Consider the following 15,846-nt stretch of genomic DNA (forward strand, 5'->3'; position numbering starts at 1 on the left):
TGCCTGCAGTGTGCTTATCTAATAGATAATTTAACCTTTTCTTTGTATAAAGGAATATAATTGTGCTCCGACAAAAGCTACTAGCTTTTTAAAGCAGTCTCATCATGCTCCCTGAACAACGGCAGCGATTTTTCTGTCCTGCTGGCAATGCCTCTCCGGGTATGGCCTGCGGGTGCGACTGCATTTCGTTTGCCGGTCCTGGGCAGTTTGTAGATCTCTAGGGTTTTGAAATTGTTCTTTGAGTGCGATGAACGCCTGGTTGCTAGTTAGTTTTTGTTGTTGTTGTTCGTCTCCGAGTGCATGTCTTTAGAGTCTGTTCCCTTGAATGTGATTGTTGTAGCCTTTGAGGCCACCCAGTTCGCTGTCAGATGTCCCAGGCTTTCTGTCTTGGAAGGTGCCACCTGCCTGTTCAGTGCCGTGCTCTGCTTTTTGGCCTGCATCAATGGTTTTCAAACTTTTCCCCCCCGACTTATAGATCCTAAAAAAATATCTCAGCTTAGGTAAGATTGCTGACTGGAGATTGCTGACATGGAGCTTGCATTTTCTTGGTTGCCTTTTATAGAATATTTGGAAGTGACTACTGCACAGCCATGCAGGATGCAAATGTTGGTCTAGTTCATTAATACAAGTATTTAAAAAAAAATTCAGTCCCAAAGTTGACCTATAAAGAACTTCACTAGTAGGTTCCTTTTCCCCTTTTTTAAAACTTGCTGGTGTCATTAGTTTCCCCTTCGGGTAGTTTGTTGCCTTCTTGGTTCTCTGCAATCAGGTGCTAAAATAGGAATTAAACAGATCTTTTTGACTTGGATAGTCACAGATCTGAATACAGGAATGGGGTAAAGTGGAGGTAGACTTTGGTGCAAGTTTGTCAGTGCTTGGCCTTAAAAATGTACGCTCTGACCCCCGTTTCGAAGATGGCCATGGGCGTTGAAATCCTGGGGGAGGAAAGCTGGAAGGTCATTCCTGCCTTGCTCCTGGGGGTTTGATGCCTTGAAATCGTGGAGGAAACCGCCGTACAGCGTGTTTAAGCATTCYGTTTGCCAAAGCCTCCTGTTTAGCATGCCCCCTCCCTCAGCCCCTGCTTGCTGCTTCGCAGGCAGCAATTAATGCTGCAGACAGCTTTGAGAAGAGAGGCTGATGACTTTAATTAGACATCTATTCAGACCAACCATAGAAAGAACAATTATTGATTTAAAAAATGCCCCATGATTAACTGTTTGGTCACCATGCCTCCTCCCTCTGTCTTTAGGCCGCGTCGTGGCAAGCTGCATAAACACCTTTACCTGTCGGGTGGCGTTCGGGGTGCCCGAGACGATGGACCGCCGTGAACGGCGGGGTGGTTTGGGAGATGGTGCGATGCGTCCCTCAACTTCGCTATGGAGCTATCCAATGCACGGGAGGGCAGGGCTGGAGGATGGCGGACCTCAGCCCTGGCCCAGGAGGAGGTGCACGAGTCGGGGGGACGCCGCCGTGCCTTTGTCCGGGCGGGGGGGTGTTTTGGGCACCCCCAGGCAGGAGGAAAYGGCGACGGCCCCGGCGCGGCGAGCGCCCGAGCGGGTGCCGCGGGGCCGCCGCTGGCGCGTCGTGGGAGCGGGGGGAAGCTCTGCCCTTGCCGGGGCGGCTCGCCCCCGTCTCCCGTTTCGGCAGGACGGGGGAGCATTAGGACCCAGCGCGCTGGCAGAACCTGTGACAAGAGTCTGGAGCAGCACTAGCGCAGAGTAGTCTCCATCAGCTGGGCTGGATTTCTGTGTATGCCTGTGCTGAAGGATCCTCTGCCAGAAAAGGGCTTTTTCCCCTTTCTGTGCGACCCGGCAGAGCGTGCCTGGGGGGACGTAGGGATGCCTGGGCCCGCTGAAACGTGAAGAATCCCTGGTGAATTCCTGCCAGCCATGAACTGAGGCCATTATTTAAAAATAATAAATCATTAAAATAAAGAGAAAAGCCAGCGGCAGCATGGCCCAGAGCAAGAGACACACGTACAGTCGGGTAAGTTGGGGGGAGGGAAACTTATTTACAAACTCTTGGCTATGTTGTTAGATGTATTATGCTATATCTTAATGCTATCTGTTGCAATGAAAAATATATGTATTTCTGTAGTGAAATCCAGATTGTGTTTCCTGTGCTTTCTTGTTTCCTGAATTTGGTATCTTCATCATTAACAATATCTGTTAAGATACATGGTGGGTGGTTAAATTGTCTGAATTATATTAGTGGCTCTGTCCTTTAGATTTAAATTAGTCCTTCTTTCCTGTTAATTGTTACTGATAATGCGATGAGGTGTCAGCTGAGCCTCCGGTGATGACAGAATCTTTCTAGGGCTTCTCAGCACAAAGATTCTGGGTTGTTTTCCTCGCTGCATCGTGTATTTCCTTCCCCTCCCTGATTATTTTCCAGGTCGCATTGTGAGATGCCGAAATGATTTTCAGGCACTGGGAAGCTCAAGGTTTTACCATATTGCAGTTAATCTTGGGCTGTGTCGCGGGCAGCAGAACTTGAGCCGAGCGGCGGCCTTACAATGAGGCCTTTCTCTGGAGTTTCCCTCTTTGTCATTTTGTCCCTTCTCTTCTGTGCAGTGACACTGTGTCTGAGTCACTAGGTGTTGGGGGGACTGGAGCGTGCGTGTTCAGGCGTCTCCGTTACTTGGCGCTTGCCAACTTGGCAAAGTGCTTTGTAACTCCAGGGCTGATTGCAAGCACTGAAGGGCCTTGTTTCTGGCCTCCTTCGTTTTTTCAGAGCCGCGGGAGGAGAGGCGCCTTTCCCACCACCTCACGTTACGCCGGGTCYGTTTCCAGCCCCTCGGAGCGGRGGGGGAAGGCCGCRAAAGAGCGGGATGTGCAACCACGCRGCTCCCCRGARCGGGCCTTGCCGGGAGAGCCRCCTGCCCCAAGGYGTCCWGGCCCGCCGCGCCGCGGGCGTCCTTTAGCCCCTCTGGTCGAAACGGTTTGCTCGCTTTGCTGTTTGAGCTGCGTGGTGGGGTGGCGGAGGGAGCAGGGGCCGTTCAGAACAGGCTAAGGGACGCCAGTTGCRGCGTGGGATTGAAAAGTTGTGCTGACCACCCTGCAAACGATGGGAGCGTGTTTGCATGTCGCGATGCCGCTGCAGAGCGCTCCAAGGGGCCGGATGCCTTCAGGCACCTGAGTGTGAACTGCTCCCGCTTCCAGGGCTTTGGGTTTTCTAAATGCTGCTGTTTTCAGTGGCGGGGGGGCATGGGCTTAAGAAGGTGAAATTTCAACCTGAATCTTGCCCATTCCTGTCCTGATAACTGCATTGAATTTCATTCAGGTAGGGTGGCAATTGTATGTCCTGAATGCGAGCAGCGTTATCTGTGTTTTACTCAAATTGCATTCTGAAGTCGGTATCAAGAGGGCCGAAACTGTGCCAGCCCTTCCGGATAGCCTTGACTGACCGGCTCCTGTCAGCGTTCAGTGATGTATATGACTTTACTAGCGACGTGTGCTCTTACGTTAATTGCGTGGTCTGGTACCATCGTATCGGGAAATGCAGAACTGCCTAAACCGTTTGCATCGAGCCTTGTCCACAATAAATCCGGCGCTATATAGTGGTGTTTGCACAGTGGGAGCTTCATCATAACACCACCTTGCTCGTTCATCTACAAGTCTAACAGCAACAGATCCGCACTGCTTAAGATTCGGTTAGCCGAGACGGCAGCCGCCCCCGTTGTGTCACTGGGTGACGGGTCTGTTATTAATCCTTGAGTAATCTCCTCCTTTGAATCAGGCCACTATGGCAGCACCATACATTATGTATTTGGTAATAACTAGACTTAAAGTAACTAGGCTAGAATTATTTCTAAGTCTTTCCTTATTCCAGCTGTGTTTGGTCACATCTTGAATTCGAGGCTAAAAGGACTTTAACCTGCAGTCATGAATCTCATCGCGGGAGCTTTTCAGAGGTGGTTGCTGTGTTCAAGGATTGCCTGAAACTTTTGATCTGTACTTTGAATGACGGCGTAAGGTTCAATTAGTCATATCTGCAYGGAGGAGACGTCCCTGTGTGCCTGCATAATGATGTGATTCTGGCTTCTGGAAGGAATACAGTAAATATTCCTTGGGTTATCTGCTATGAGGGAACAAAGCACAAAAATGGTCATGTTCAGATGAAACACAKTAATGACCCAAATACGTGCTTAAATCACAAGTTAACTCACTTGAACTATACATCCATTTTTCAGTGACTAAAAATCAGTATGTTTAAGTAACTGAGGAAATTGTGTGTAAATGTGTGTAATTTTTTAAACAGGGGATAAAAATGTGAAAATGTAGTATTTCTGAAAGGTGCCAGATAGGCAGTTTTGAGAAGCGAAGTCTCCTATTAATAGAATAGGTAGGCAGTTAAAGTTGTAGCCCACGCTGCCCGGCACATATGGCTCATTCCTTACCTAGAAGGTGAGAGGAGATTCATTCTCCAGACTTATTCGCTGGCCTTTCCGATGGGTGGACTAGGAATGCTGGTACTGGGATGAGTGACTTTGTCTGAGCCACCTGTGCAGAGACTGTCCTGCAGGAGACAAGGTTGGCACTACAGTCGGTGATAACTGTTTTGGTCGGATACAGAGGGAATGAGATATTCTGTGTTGCTTTTCTAGCTGCCCAATCCCCGTTACATTCCACTGCAGCCTGTTCTTGGGATTCCCGAGTTGGCTGTTGGCATCCTGCAGTCCAGGTAAAAGTTGGCTTTAGGAGATTGGTGGGGGAGGAATGCTGGCTCTGCTATCATAGTACACTTATCTGTGGTATCATTTCTTTTAATACAACTTATTAACWTATTCACYCTYTTGGCCCTTGGTACAYGGCAGTGMTGRTTATGAGCTGTTATGAACTGTCTACACTGATGCTTAAATAGATTTCCTGAGGGATTYGGACTAATTCGGAGTCTGTCAGTGYGTGCGAGTTATTCCTGGGAGTGTTTCTCACCTTGTAGGTGTRCAGCTCCTATYTTCCTTYRCTCTTGGCTTTATYAGAGCTTCCTAGAGGTCTGTGTGGTCCTCCATCCACTCCACTCRCCCAGTGATCAGCATATCGCCATCTTGCTCTCTGTGCCAAAAATTCAGATATCTGGAACACTAGTGCTAGCCTGCTGGAAAGGTTGGGGTTACCAAAGACGATCCTCTGTCACGCTGAGGTCTGCGTGCCTTGTACAGTGGGTACCGACGGGGTCCTAGCCTGGGRGCAGAACGAGACCTTTTGGTTACTGGTGGCAGGAGAAGAGTTCCCAGAAGTGCTTGACTGGCTTCTGGGATCCCTCTGTCACCCTTATCAGACGCCGCTTTGGGGACCTCTGCCAGCTCCCCGTGCAAATATGCRGATCCCTGCTGGTTTTCCCCCCTTGGCTCAGACTCTTCCTGTCTGTCTGGGCTAAGGCAACCCTGAAAGGATCTCAACATATTTAAGAATGAGCTAGCTTAAGAGCAATAGCTTCTGTCTAGGTGAGTGAGTTGAAACCAGAAGGTGATCCCGTCTGGTCCTTGCAGATAGCAGGGAAGCTTTGTGAAAGTGTAATGGGGCAGATCAGTGCTGAATAGCCCGGGCTGGCAGCACAGAACCCGCGTGGACGCACAAATCGGGAATCCTTCCCCCGCGCTGGAAGGGGACTGGCTGCCTGCATCGGTTACGGGTTCAGATAATAACCTGCAAAACTAGAGAACAAACCCTTCTGCGCGGTGTGTGGGACAGTGTATGAAATGCCACTGTCCACAAAAGCTCTAGCTGTATGTTTTTTGGGGAAGACATCAGAGAAGAGCAGGGATGTTGTACAATACCTAAAAACCTGGGGGAGTTTGGGGCTATGTCACCAGCTGCTGTTTTGGACTGTTATGCCCTAATGTGCAAGCGACCGTTTCCAAGCTTTGTTGTATTTCTCACCTCCCTGCCTCCGTCCTCCAACAGATGACTAGGGAATGCGAGAGTGACAGCAGCCAAGATGAACAGCAGCAGATGGACACGGGTCGTCTTGGCTTGCCGCTGACCAGAGCCTGTCCCTCCACCTCCGCTTTGTACGGCCATTAGATGCCGAGTATGCAATAATCCAACTGGGAAGGTAGATGTGACTGTCCTTCCCTGCGGGTGGGGACTCAGTATTTCCACCTTAGACAATTTTTCCTCTTATTTAAATCTGAAATTGTGGTAATCTCCCTGTTTGGGATCTTCATGAGAATGCAAGTCTCAGTATTTATTTATTTATTTATTTATTTATTTATTGGGCCCTGCCTCTTGGTTGTTTCTGGCCTTGGAGAGTCGGGCAGATGAGTCCCTTGCTCTTAGCGGTATCTCAGGAAACACTATGGAAAGCTGAGGCAGTACTGAGTCATCGGAGAAGTCAGCTTGCTCTTTGCTTCAGTCTGGTATAACGGAAGGCAATGCAACAAATTGAAGCGCAAGAGAAAAAGGAAAATATTTTAACTTGTGCGTTGTTCTGTGGCAAGAGCAATGGCAATCCTTGACATGGGAACTAGCTACGTGGCTGAACTGACTCCGTGGGGTTTTAGGCCTAAGTTGTGACTTACGGCTTTGGTCAGAACAAAGCTGTTGTACGTTGTCTAGACTGCGCTCTCCAGCGTTTGGAAGAAGAGCTTGGCAGTCTTCTGGACTCAGGAAGCCCATTGAAAAAGCCGTGAATGAATGAAACCCGTGCACTGTCATCGTCATGTTGGAGCAGTACAACTTAGTGCACTGGTTTATCTTTAATTAGTTAGAAACAAAAGGCAGAAAGCTATTTGTCTTGTCTTAAGAGCATGAATATGGTAACGGGCTTATTCTGTGTTCTCCATTCTTTCCTGAATGGTAAGGATTTGGAAAACAATTCTTCTGGAATTTGTGCTGATTCAAGAATGGACATTCAGTGTACAAAGTTGTGATGGATTTCTGTGTTGGCCAGATATTCTCCTTATGGATTTAGTTGTAGAAGATACAGCACTGCCCTGATGTTACATGTACTCTTCAGAGATATAATTTGGAGTTAAACTCGAGAATATTTCCTGAATTTGAAAATGGATGCTACAGCAATCACATGCCTATTTATCAGAATACCCGCGTGGGGAGTAGTTGGTGTGAGGTTTGCTTTAATGTCGAGACAGTGTGGCGCTTCCCAGTTTGAACTTCCACAAGCAGTGTTGGAAGAAGCAGGATGAAGTTTCTAGTATCACATTAATATGATCTTGTGGAATAATGATTAAGATTCTGCCATTTTAAAAAAAAGGCTTCGGGGTGAAGATCTGTGAACATTTCCTTTCCTTTGAGCATGGTATAATAAAATTATACTCTGTAGACTTGGCTTTTTTACTGGAGCTCTGTGGTCAGGCAAAAAAAAAMCCCTTCTCAGGAGCAGAAGGCGTTTTGGTGTTAATGTCAATGGGGGAACATGTTCTGTTTGTCATGTCTGAAAGTAGCTGTCCCTTCACCAAAGTATCTGAACCTCTGGTCCTGAATGGACGGACTGCAGTCTACCCATCTCATCAAGACAGAGATCGTGGGACAGTCCGGTTTTGGTGGTGTCCTCTGTCTGACAAGTATGCAAGAGTATTTCTAGGGCTCAGCCCTGTCTGCAGTTTGTGGGTCYTGGGAAGCTGCGGAACAGGTGCGGAGATTCCTCAGGTGGACTTTATTTAGCCCTTTGAGATGTCCTTTTCTGCTCCGCTTGCTGTGTCCCTGTAGGTTTAGGGAGTACAGAATTCTTATTTACTTTCACAGACATTACAAAGTGAAGAAACAGAACTCTTTTTTTCCAGTTAGCATCAAATCCAGTCTTTTAACAACACCAGAACACCTTCAGTTACTCCAGAAGGGTCTTTTGCACGACAACAGGTTTATGAAAAGGTTTTTCATCGCTGCATCAAATTGACTTCACAAGGATTCTCAAGCGCAGGCTCTGCACCCTAGGTAGCCACCAGGCAATTTGGAGAACGTGGTAAAAGTTTTAACAGACGGCTAGTAGGCAGCGGAGGGCCTGAGCCCCTCTTCTGCAGGCACCGCTTGTTAAATTCCAGCTGACGAACAGCCCTGCGGGTTCCCAAGCTTCCTTGCTCCTGCTGAAGGAGGTGACGCTCGCTGCAGGCAGGCGCCGTGCCGTTAGTGAAGGTGCGTGTTTTGGTCAGCGTTGCTTGGCTTCTCCTGGGCCGCCTCAAACTGCCTTCCAAGGCAGTGGCTCAAACCGGTCGTTCATATGGGAAATAGAAGGAGCTTTCTGAGCGGTAGAGCTGGAAACCTGCTCTACCTGGCCAGCGTTACCTGCAAATGGCTTTGGAGACGTGCACCGATTCGTGTGTTGTCTGTACGTGCTTTTATAGGAGCCAGAACGTGTGCCTTGCTTGTGCTCATCTGTGACTTCGTTCTCCTCWGTGACGATTACGCCTTATTTTACAGATAAATGTTTATTTTACTCTGCTCTCAAACTCCTAGGACCACCCTTAATTTCTCTTCTTTAACCATTCTTAGCAAACCTTTTTTTTGTTGTTCCTTTTTTTTTTAAGTGGGGCTGAACAGTAGCATTTACCTCAATGTGTTAGTCTCTGGGTTGTATTTATACCAAATCCATCTATGCAAAACAGTTTCTTAGGTGTTTTGCGTGTTGGGAGTTCCTTGCTCTAGAAAGGATCCATAGCTTATGGATTTTCCTATTTAATCAGCCTTATTCAGAACGGATTTTGTACAGGTAGAAGTTGTCTTCTACATTCCCAAAGTCATAATGTGGCAGTGGAAAAGGAGCTTCTGGATTTTGAACTCTCTAAATAGTCGTTTGTACCCTCTAACTTTTGTAAATAATGAAAGTTCACTATAGAAAAAGAGCTGCTAGAATATAGCCAGGGTGGGACGTCCGTCTGGGCCAGGAAACCATTCTGAAAGCCCCTGGGCAAGACMCTGCATGCGAAGTGTGCTTGGAAAAAAGTTACTCTGAAATATTTTTTGCTGATTTTACAAATTACAGACGTTTTTGGGAGGGGAGGACACTCAGCATGAGAATACCATAAAATTAATAAACTTTGTCTTATTTAAAAACAAAACCTTTTTTGATAGATTTACAAAATTATAGTAATTTCATATCTGAGACTGAAAAATGTATACCTACTTTTGCCAGATTTAGTTGGATTAACTTTCTCATTCAGCATTAATAAGATCACAGATATGAGAGAAAGATGTTACTGATTTGGTTTATTACTTTCTTGAAGTGATGCGTACCCATATGTCATTAGTTGGCTGCTGTGTTAATTATAACATATAACTAATGACTTGAGAAGAATAAACCATGAAACTAGCTTGCATTCGTACAGACTGAGGGGAGTCGTGAAGTAAATGAAAACAAAGCGTGTTTTCAGATGTGGCTGCATTAGCTAAATATTTTATTTGGAAAGAGAATTCAGTTTATGGAGTGAAGGGTGCATCATATGCAGAAACGCAGAACTACAGGTCCTGCAGCCGTCTCTTAAATGAAGTGTTTGTTACATCTGGTATCTGGAGCGTAAATGGGTTTTTGGATTGCAGGTGTTATCCTTGCGAATTGTATAAAATACAGAAATATCCGGGGAWCCGTCAGCTTAATTTCTGCAGCGAGCCTCCTCGAGGCCTCCCCTCTGGGCTCTGCAGCTGATGGCGCAGTACAAGTGGCCCTTGCTCCGCGCTCGGATCGGGAGAGCGTGYGGCTCCGCTGCGGCCGCGACCGCCGCGCCGCCCTGCCCTGCCTCCGCTGCTCGCCCGGGCGCCGTTAGCAGCCGGGCGTCGAGCGCGGGCTGCCGAGCAGCCGTGCTCCCGGCCGGGCTTACCCAGCCTTGGCTCGGATCCTTCCCGTGCCGTTTTCCCTGCCCGCCCCGCTTGGATGGATGCGAGCTGGCGCTGCCGCACGTGTGCTCTGATCCCATCGACCGCGATATGGGGAGAATGTGCGGGAAGAGATGCTGCTCTTTTGGGCAGGGCTTTGCTGGGAGAGACTTAGGTAGCGAGAGGAAAGGAGCTACGAAAGGGCTAGTGCAAGTTTGTTTGGCTGGGGTTTCTTTTTTTTTGTTTCTTTTTTACTGACTCAGTACTACAGCCCTAGAATCTGTTATTTATTTATTTATTTTAGCAGTGTAATGCTGCTTTGCAGATTTTAATTCTCTCCTTTGAAATATGCAGATGTTGGAGATGGGAACTGATGCCAAAGGCTAAATTCTTTCCTTGATTTTACTGATCTTTGGGCTTAAAGTTGTGTTGTTGAAATACGGTGATGTGCCGGAGGCCGCTCTGAAAGTCAGCAGTCAGACTGCAGGGATAAGTAACAGGCTGGAAGAAAGTGTCCTTCATGTGAGGTCTGAAGCATTGCGCTTATTGGGATGAAGTACTTGCTGAGATTTATTGGAACACAGCAGCTGAGCTAGACATCTATATACGTATATATGTATTTTTTAGGCCAACACCGCTAGTAATTTAAAGCCTTTTTATGTTTATGGACTTGGATGCTTAATCTGAACCTAATGCTGCAGCAATAAATTACCTGCCAGGGATTTTAGAAAGCTATTCATTTATCCCGTTCGCGTGTCTGTCAGTTGAGATGGTTTGGAAGGCTGAGCTCATCTTCTGATGTATTATGGCCGTACTTATCCGTGTATAGTGGTACAGCCTCTGGTGTCAGGAAGAGGTTAAATCCTATGGGAGGGAATGGCTTCCAAAAATTAGGGGCAAGAAAATATCCACAGTCCTATTCTCCCACCTATCCTTGGGAACCTCCAGAGAGAATTTTTTTTTATGGTTCCTAGGAGATTTTCAGCTATATTTTACCTTTTAAAAAATAACCTTCAGATGCTTTACCTGTGTGATTAGGTTCATAGAGAAGAGATATAAAGCTCTCTATCTCCTTACTAATGAAAATACTAGAACTTGCATGAAACAAATCTTTAAAAGGGTAAAGAATGCTACCTGACTTGGCAATGTTTTTTAAACTAGTCAACAGACTAACAATAGATTTACATATTTTTGTGTTTTGCTATGGTAATGTAAATTATTTTGGTCTACTGTTTTATCCTGCAACAGAAGAGAATCTTGTGTCGATTATCTATTTGTATAGTCAGGAAAATCGCACGTCCTGGAGGCTTTTACCTGCGTTTCGATTTTTTCCGGTTGCATCACTGCAAAGCAGGCTTTCCATGCCAGAATGAGTATGGTGTGAAGAGCTTGCCAGGCACCGGTCTGCATGAAATCTTCTGTGTTCCTTCCTGGTGAAGCCTGGCATTAGTTCGTTTCTGTTGCACTAATTCAGTGGTTAGCTGCAGTTTCAAGATGGTTTGAATTTGGGAAAAGGTCGTTTTCTTTCTCTTAGGTGACTGCCGCTCTTCTGTAGTCACAGAAAGGAGTCGCTGTGGCAGAAAAGGCAGCGCTGAAGCATCTTCCACGTGAATGTGAGGGAATTTCCAAACAGACTGATAAGGCGATTCACTCATTTGACTGTGCTGCTAATTCTCAAGGGCTGGTCTCTAGAGATGGTTTTGCAAAGAGCAAAGATATGCTGCTCTTTTGGTGTGCATCTCTGCTTCATGATTTGTAAAACAGGCCCTGAAGAGCTTTCGCGATTTAAAAAAACATCAGGAAAATTCTTTTTCCATATGAAGTCCCAATTTTTCTTCCCTGGAGGATTTATATGGTGGCTGACGAGGAGTAAAACGCAGCCCCTGCTTGACTGGTGTGGCTCCACCAGTGTCTCCAAATTGGCAATCTGACTTACGAGATTCCTTCCCTCCCCCTCTGCTGACTCTGTTGTCAGAAAATCTGAAATGTGGAACCATGCCACATCAGACTGCTTAAAAATCTAGGTTTTCTGGTTACTGTCGATACCTGCTTTTACTCCGATTGCACTTTGGAAAGGAAGCGACAGAGTTCTCCCTTAGTTCTCATGCGAGTGCTCTGCAGAAAACATTCCCCAGACACCCACGTTCAGCCCACAAAACCAAATGTGATGCTGCTGCAGCAGAAGCACTAAAATATTTGATTTTTTGAGGCCAGTTTATTTGGCTATCTCTGTGCAGACTGATGCTGTAGAAGAATCAAAATTAAAGAGTTCGTAGGATTGTTAGGTAAAAGCTTGGCGAGTTTCTTTCTCTGGGCTCCGTGGCTCTTGTCGTGACCCGCTCAATTTGGCTGGCAGCTCGGTTCCTGTAAGTTGTCTTGCTCTTACTGTGTGTTTTTTTGTTTTTTTGTTTTATTTTTCTTTTTCTGTTCCTCCTGGAACATCTCCTTGGACTTTTCTTTGCTGGTTCCGGCCCCCGACTGTCTGCTTTGTCTCGGTGTCTTGCCTGCGTGTCCTTTCTGGAGGACGTGCTTTGGGTTCGTTTTGCTGCGTGCTCGGTGCTTGCGTCTTGTCCTAGCAGCGTAGCCGCGAGAGGTGCGTGCCGGGCAGCTCCGCGGCGCGGGACCGCGGTGCCACCGAGGGCCAGGCGCCTCTTCCTCGCAGACCTTCACGTGCGGAGGAGTCCCTCGGAGGCCACCGAAGGCTTCTCGTTCAGACCTGGAAATTACACGGGCTCTTCTTCCATGAGAGGCAGTTAGGGGTGGGGGAAATGGAACAGCAGAATATTTCAGTTCTGCAGTTCCATTTAACCAAATTTATTCAGCTGAGAAAGTGAAAAGCTAACGAGAGCATCCAGGGCTCTGGTCGCTTCGATCACTGGTAAAATGCTGGGGGCTTGCATGCAGGGATTTGAGGCAGTAAGTATCAGGGCCACAGTACGATGCAAAACGTTTGGAGCCTGTGGGTATCTGCAGCAGTTGTGTGAGAAGGGCGATAGTCTTGCAGTTTGGACAATTCACTATTGCAAGCGGAGCCTAAACTAGGATGTGGCGTAATTAGAATAACAAAAATCTAAATGTTGGGATATGAAAAAGGATCTGCAGTCTCGGTTTATCTGCAGTATAATGATGAAAGCATGACTTTTTTGCCTTGGAAGTAAACTTACAAGATTCTTGTTAAATAGTTGCATCATTTATCAAATTGGCTGGAGATAACGCTGTGGTGTTCAAGTCTAACATCTSCGTTTTACAATCTCGCTTTTGTATTTTCTCTGTAAATGTATGCTGTGGTTTAGAAATTTTCTTAGGCAACATATGCAGAAGTAGCATGTGAAGACTCATATTACGTGTTTTCCATGATCATTTAACTGCTATTAAAAGTGTAAGACTCCTTATCCCGAACGCAGCACGTGTGCCTAAAGGGGCCGGTAAATACGACAGCTGTATTTTAATGCAGGCAGGCGGTTCGGACGGAGGTGGAGTTCGGTTTGCAGCAAGTGACGTTTCGCAGAAYGATAGATCTCACCTAGATTGAAGCTGGCCCACGGCCGCTGGAAGAGTAAACTGGCAAATATAAAACAGGATGCATATAAGGGAAAGTGATTTAAAATCACTGAGCAGGAAGCTTTCTGTTTAAATGCTGAATCCTGATTTTCTTTTAGACTTGTTATTTTCTTGAAGTTTTGCTCTCATTTTTTATAACCAGTGGGATGCATCGATTTTACAATTGCAAGGATTCTGGAGAGTAGTCCTTCTGACAACTGCAGTGATCCAGTATTTTGGTGGACTTCTGTTTGAATACACAGCTTAAGAGTTTTGATTTGGGATCTTTTTTTTTGATTATTTGCTAGAAAATGGGGATTGATTTGGTTTTGATAAAAAGATTTTTTTTGTGCTTTTGATTTCTGCCAATTGTATTTGGATGAAAAGTGGAATTCAGTTAAGTCTAGAGAAGCAGTGTCACAATTTTATGTAGCAAAACATAAACATGATGGATGCATTCTTCATTTAAGAACAATACATTTAGTACTCAAAAAAGGGTGATGATTGGTTAGCTTGTCTGCTGGCAGTGGTGATAGGGATTTCTGCACGTGGCAACTGGAAGCTTTCAAAATACCCTTGGTTCCCTGTGTGGGCTGAAGCCTCCTTGCCACTGAAGCTCTTGCTTGGTGTCTGGGTGCTTCTGAAATTTGTCCTCACATCCGTCAGATTTCGATCGCCCTTTCTCGTCTATTTTCTATTTCATAGCTTGCAAGAGTGAAAGAAGCCTTGTATCCTTTCATCCCCCAGCTTGCATCTCTCAGTGTACTTGTCTGAATAAAGAGTATATTCTTTCACTTAAGCCAAACCCAGCAGTAATCAAAACAAAATATTTTCTACACAATAAACAGAGCCTACTGACAAATGGGATGATGTAAATGCCAAGATTTGCTTCATTTTAAAGACTGGCATGAGGACAACACCACAGTATTATGCTGAATTATGAAACTTAAATTGACCAAGAGTCATATATCCCTTTCCCATCTTATTTATATTTAAATATATGTTTAAATATAAATATTTTAAAGGCATTAAAATTTGAGGAGGGAATATTAGTATAGCATTACTTTTTGAAACAATTAAAATATATGGTTAATTTAGATCTATGGCAATTTAGTATAAATTTCATCTGTTTTTCTTGAATTTATTTTAAAAGAGGAGGCATTGGTGCTGGGGCAGAGAGGAACCAACCACTGACTTGCCTGCCCCCTTATAAAAGGGAGAAATGTGCCACAAAACTGCACTAAGATTATGCAATTTAAGTAAAACTGGGCATCTGAAATGCTTTAATAGAGTTCCTTACACCCGTCACCTCATCAATGTTGTTAGTTTTACCTAAACAGAGAGGTACTTATTTAGGATGGCATGCTTGAGATCTAATGATGCACACTGAACTTTAATTTTGGATAAATATTTAGGATGTTAATGCCTTGAAAGCCTAATAAATTTACCATCAATATTTTCTGCTCATCAACATCCTGATAGGAAGCTCTATTAAAATTTGTACCTAGGAGTTCCTGGCTCAGAGGTGGTCTCATAAATGCAAGGAGAGGTTGATGGAGGTGGGCCRTCTAATTCCTCCACCAATTCCTCCTAAAATATGGCAATAAAAAGGAACAGGAAAGCAAACTCTAGTGGAAAAGGTCTTTCTGTCCCTGAGCATGTAATGCAAGAGACTAGAAAGCTGTAGGCAGTTTCTGATATAATGGAAAAAGAACAGAGCAAATATATTTAAGACAAATATGAATTTCCCTRACATCTGCCTCTTAACAGTTAATCTTTTCCAAAGCTGCTCCATAATCTTCTAAAAATATATAAGTTGGGTTTGTGAGTCCAGTGTGTCTGTCAAGCTGAAGAACAGTAGTTAATGGTGTTTTGCTATTGTCTGTGATTACTGTTTGACAGCTGCAATGGAAGGAGTTATATTTTGTTAGCTCTTGAAAGAATGGTAGAGTTGCATTGGGACTGACCCCTTCGGACTTCACGTGGCCCAGCGCGGGATCCGGAGATGAAGGGCACTGGAAGTCACACCGTGTGCTGCTCTTGCCAGCTCTGCAGGGAATAAGACGTCAGACTTCTAAACCGTTTTTCCATCTGTTTGCACCAACTTTAACTTGCCTTTCTTTTCCTCTCTGTCTTCAGGCATCCAGCACCGGAACCAGGATGAGTGTGGAAGCGAGTGGCAAGCCCCTGAAGGTGGGCTCCAGAGTAGAAGTCATCGGGAAAGGGCACCGTGGAACGGTGGCTTATGTTGGTGCCACCCTGTTTGCCACCGGAAAGTGGGTTGGTGTCATCTTGGATGAAGCAAAGGGCAAGAACGACGGGACTGTGCAGGGCAGAAAATACTTCACCTGCGAAGAGAACCACGGCATCTTTGTGCGGCAGTCGCAGGTACGCTTCCCCCGTATGAATGTGCTCTGGGGTGGCCTCTGCTTGCCAGGCTTGTCCTGGGTGTGTGTAGCTCATGGACTGCGAAAGGTGCGTAGTTAAATACAGGAAAATGACTCTCGGTACCTACCGATGGGGGAGAGAGAAAATGCAT

The 15,846-nt window shown here is 45.8% G+C and overlaps 1 protein-coding gene across 3 annotated transcripts in view; it reads left to right on the forward strand.

Annotated features, from left to right (window-relative positions):
• The window catches only part of DCTN1 (dynactin subunit 1), a 93,964-nt gene that overhangs the window by 11,633 nt on the left and 66,485 nt on the right, over positions 1-15,846 (forward strand). For 2 of the 3 annotated variants that reach the window (XM_026076083.1, XM_026076090.1), the window contains exon 2: positions 15,447-15,695. In XM_026076083.1, coding sequence (XP_025931868.1) covers positions 15,468-15,695 — 228 coding nt within the window. In that variant the 5' untranslated portion in view covers positions 15,447-15,467. Of the gene's footprint in view, positions 1-15,446; positions 15,696-15,846 lie in introns of those variants that run through there. The other variant, XM_026076100.1, reaches the window with a different exon arrangement.

This window comes from Apteryx rowi, unplaced genomic scaffold, assembly GCF_003343035.1.
Source record: "Apteryx rowi isolate R43461 unplaced genomic scaffold, aptRow1 scaffold_1101, whole genome shotgun sequence".
In the NCBI taxonomy this organism is placed as follows: domain Eukaryota; kingdom Metazoa; phylum Chordata; class Aves; order Apterygiformes; family Apterygidae; genus Apteryx; species Apteryx rowi.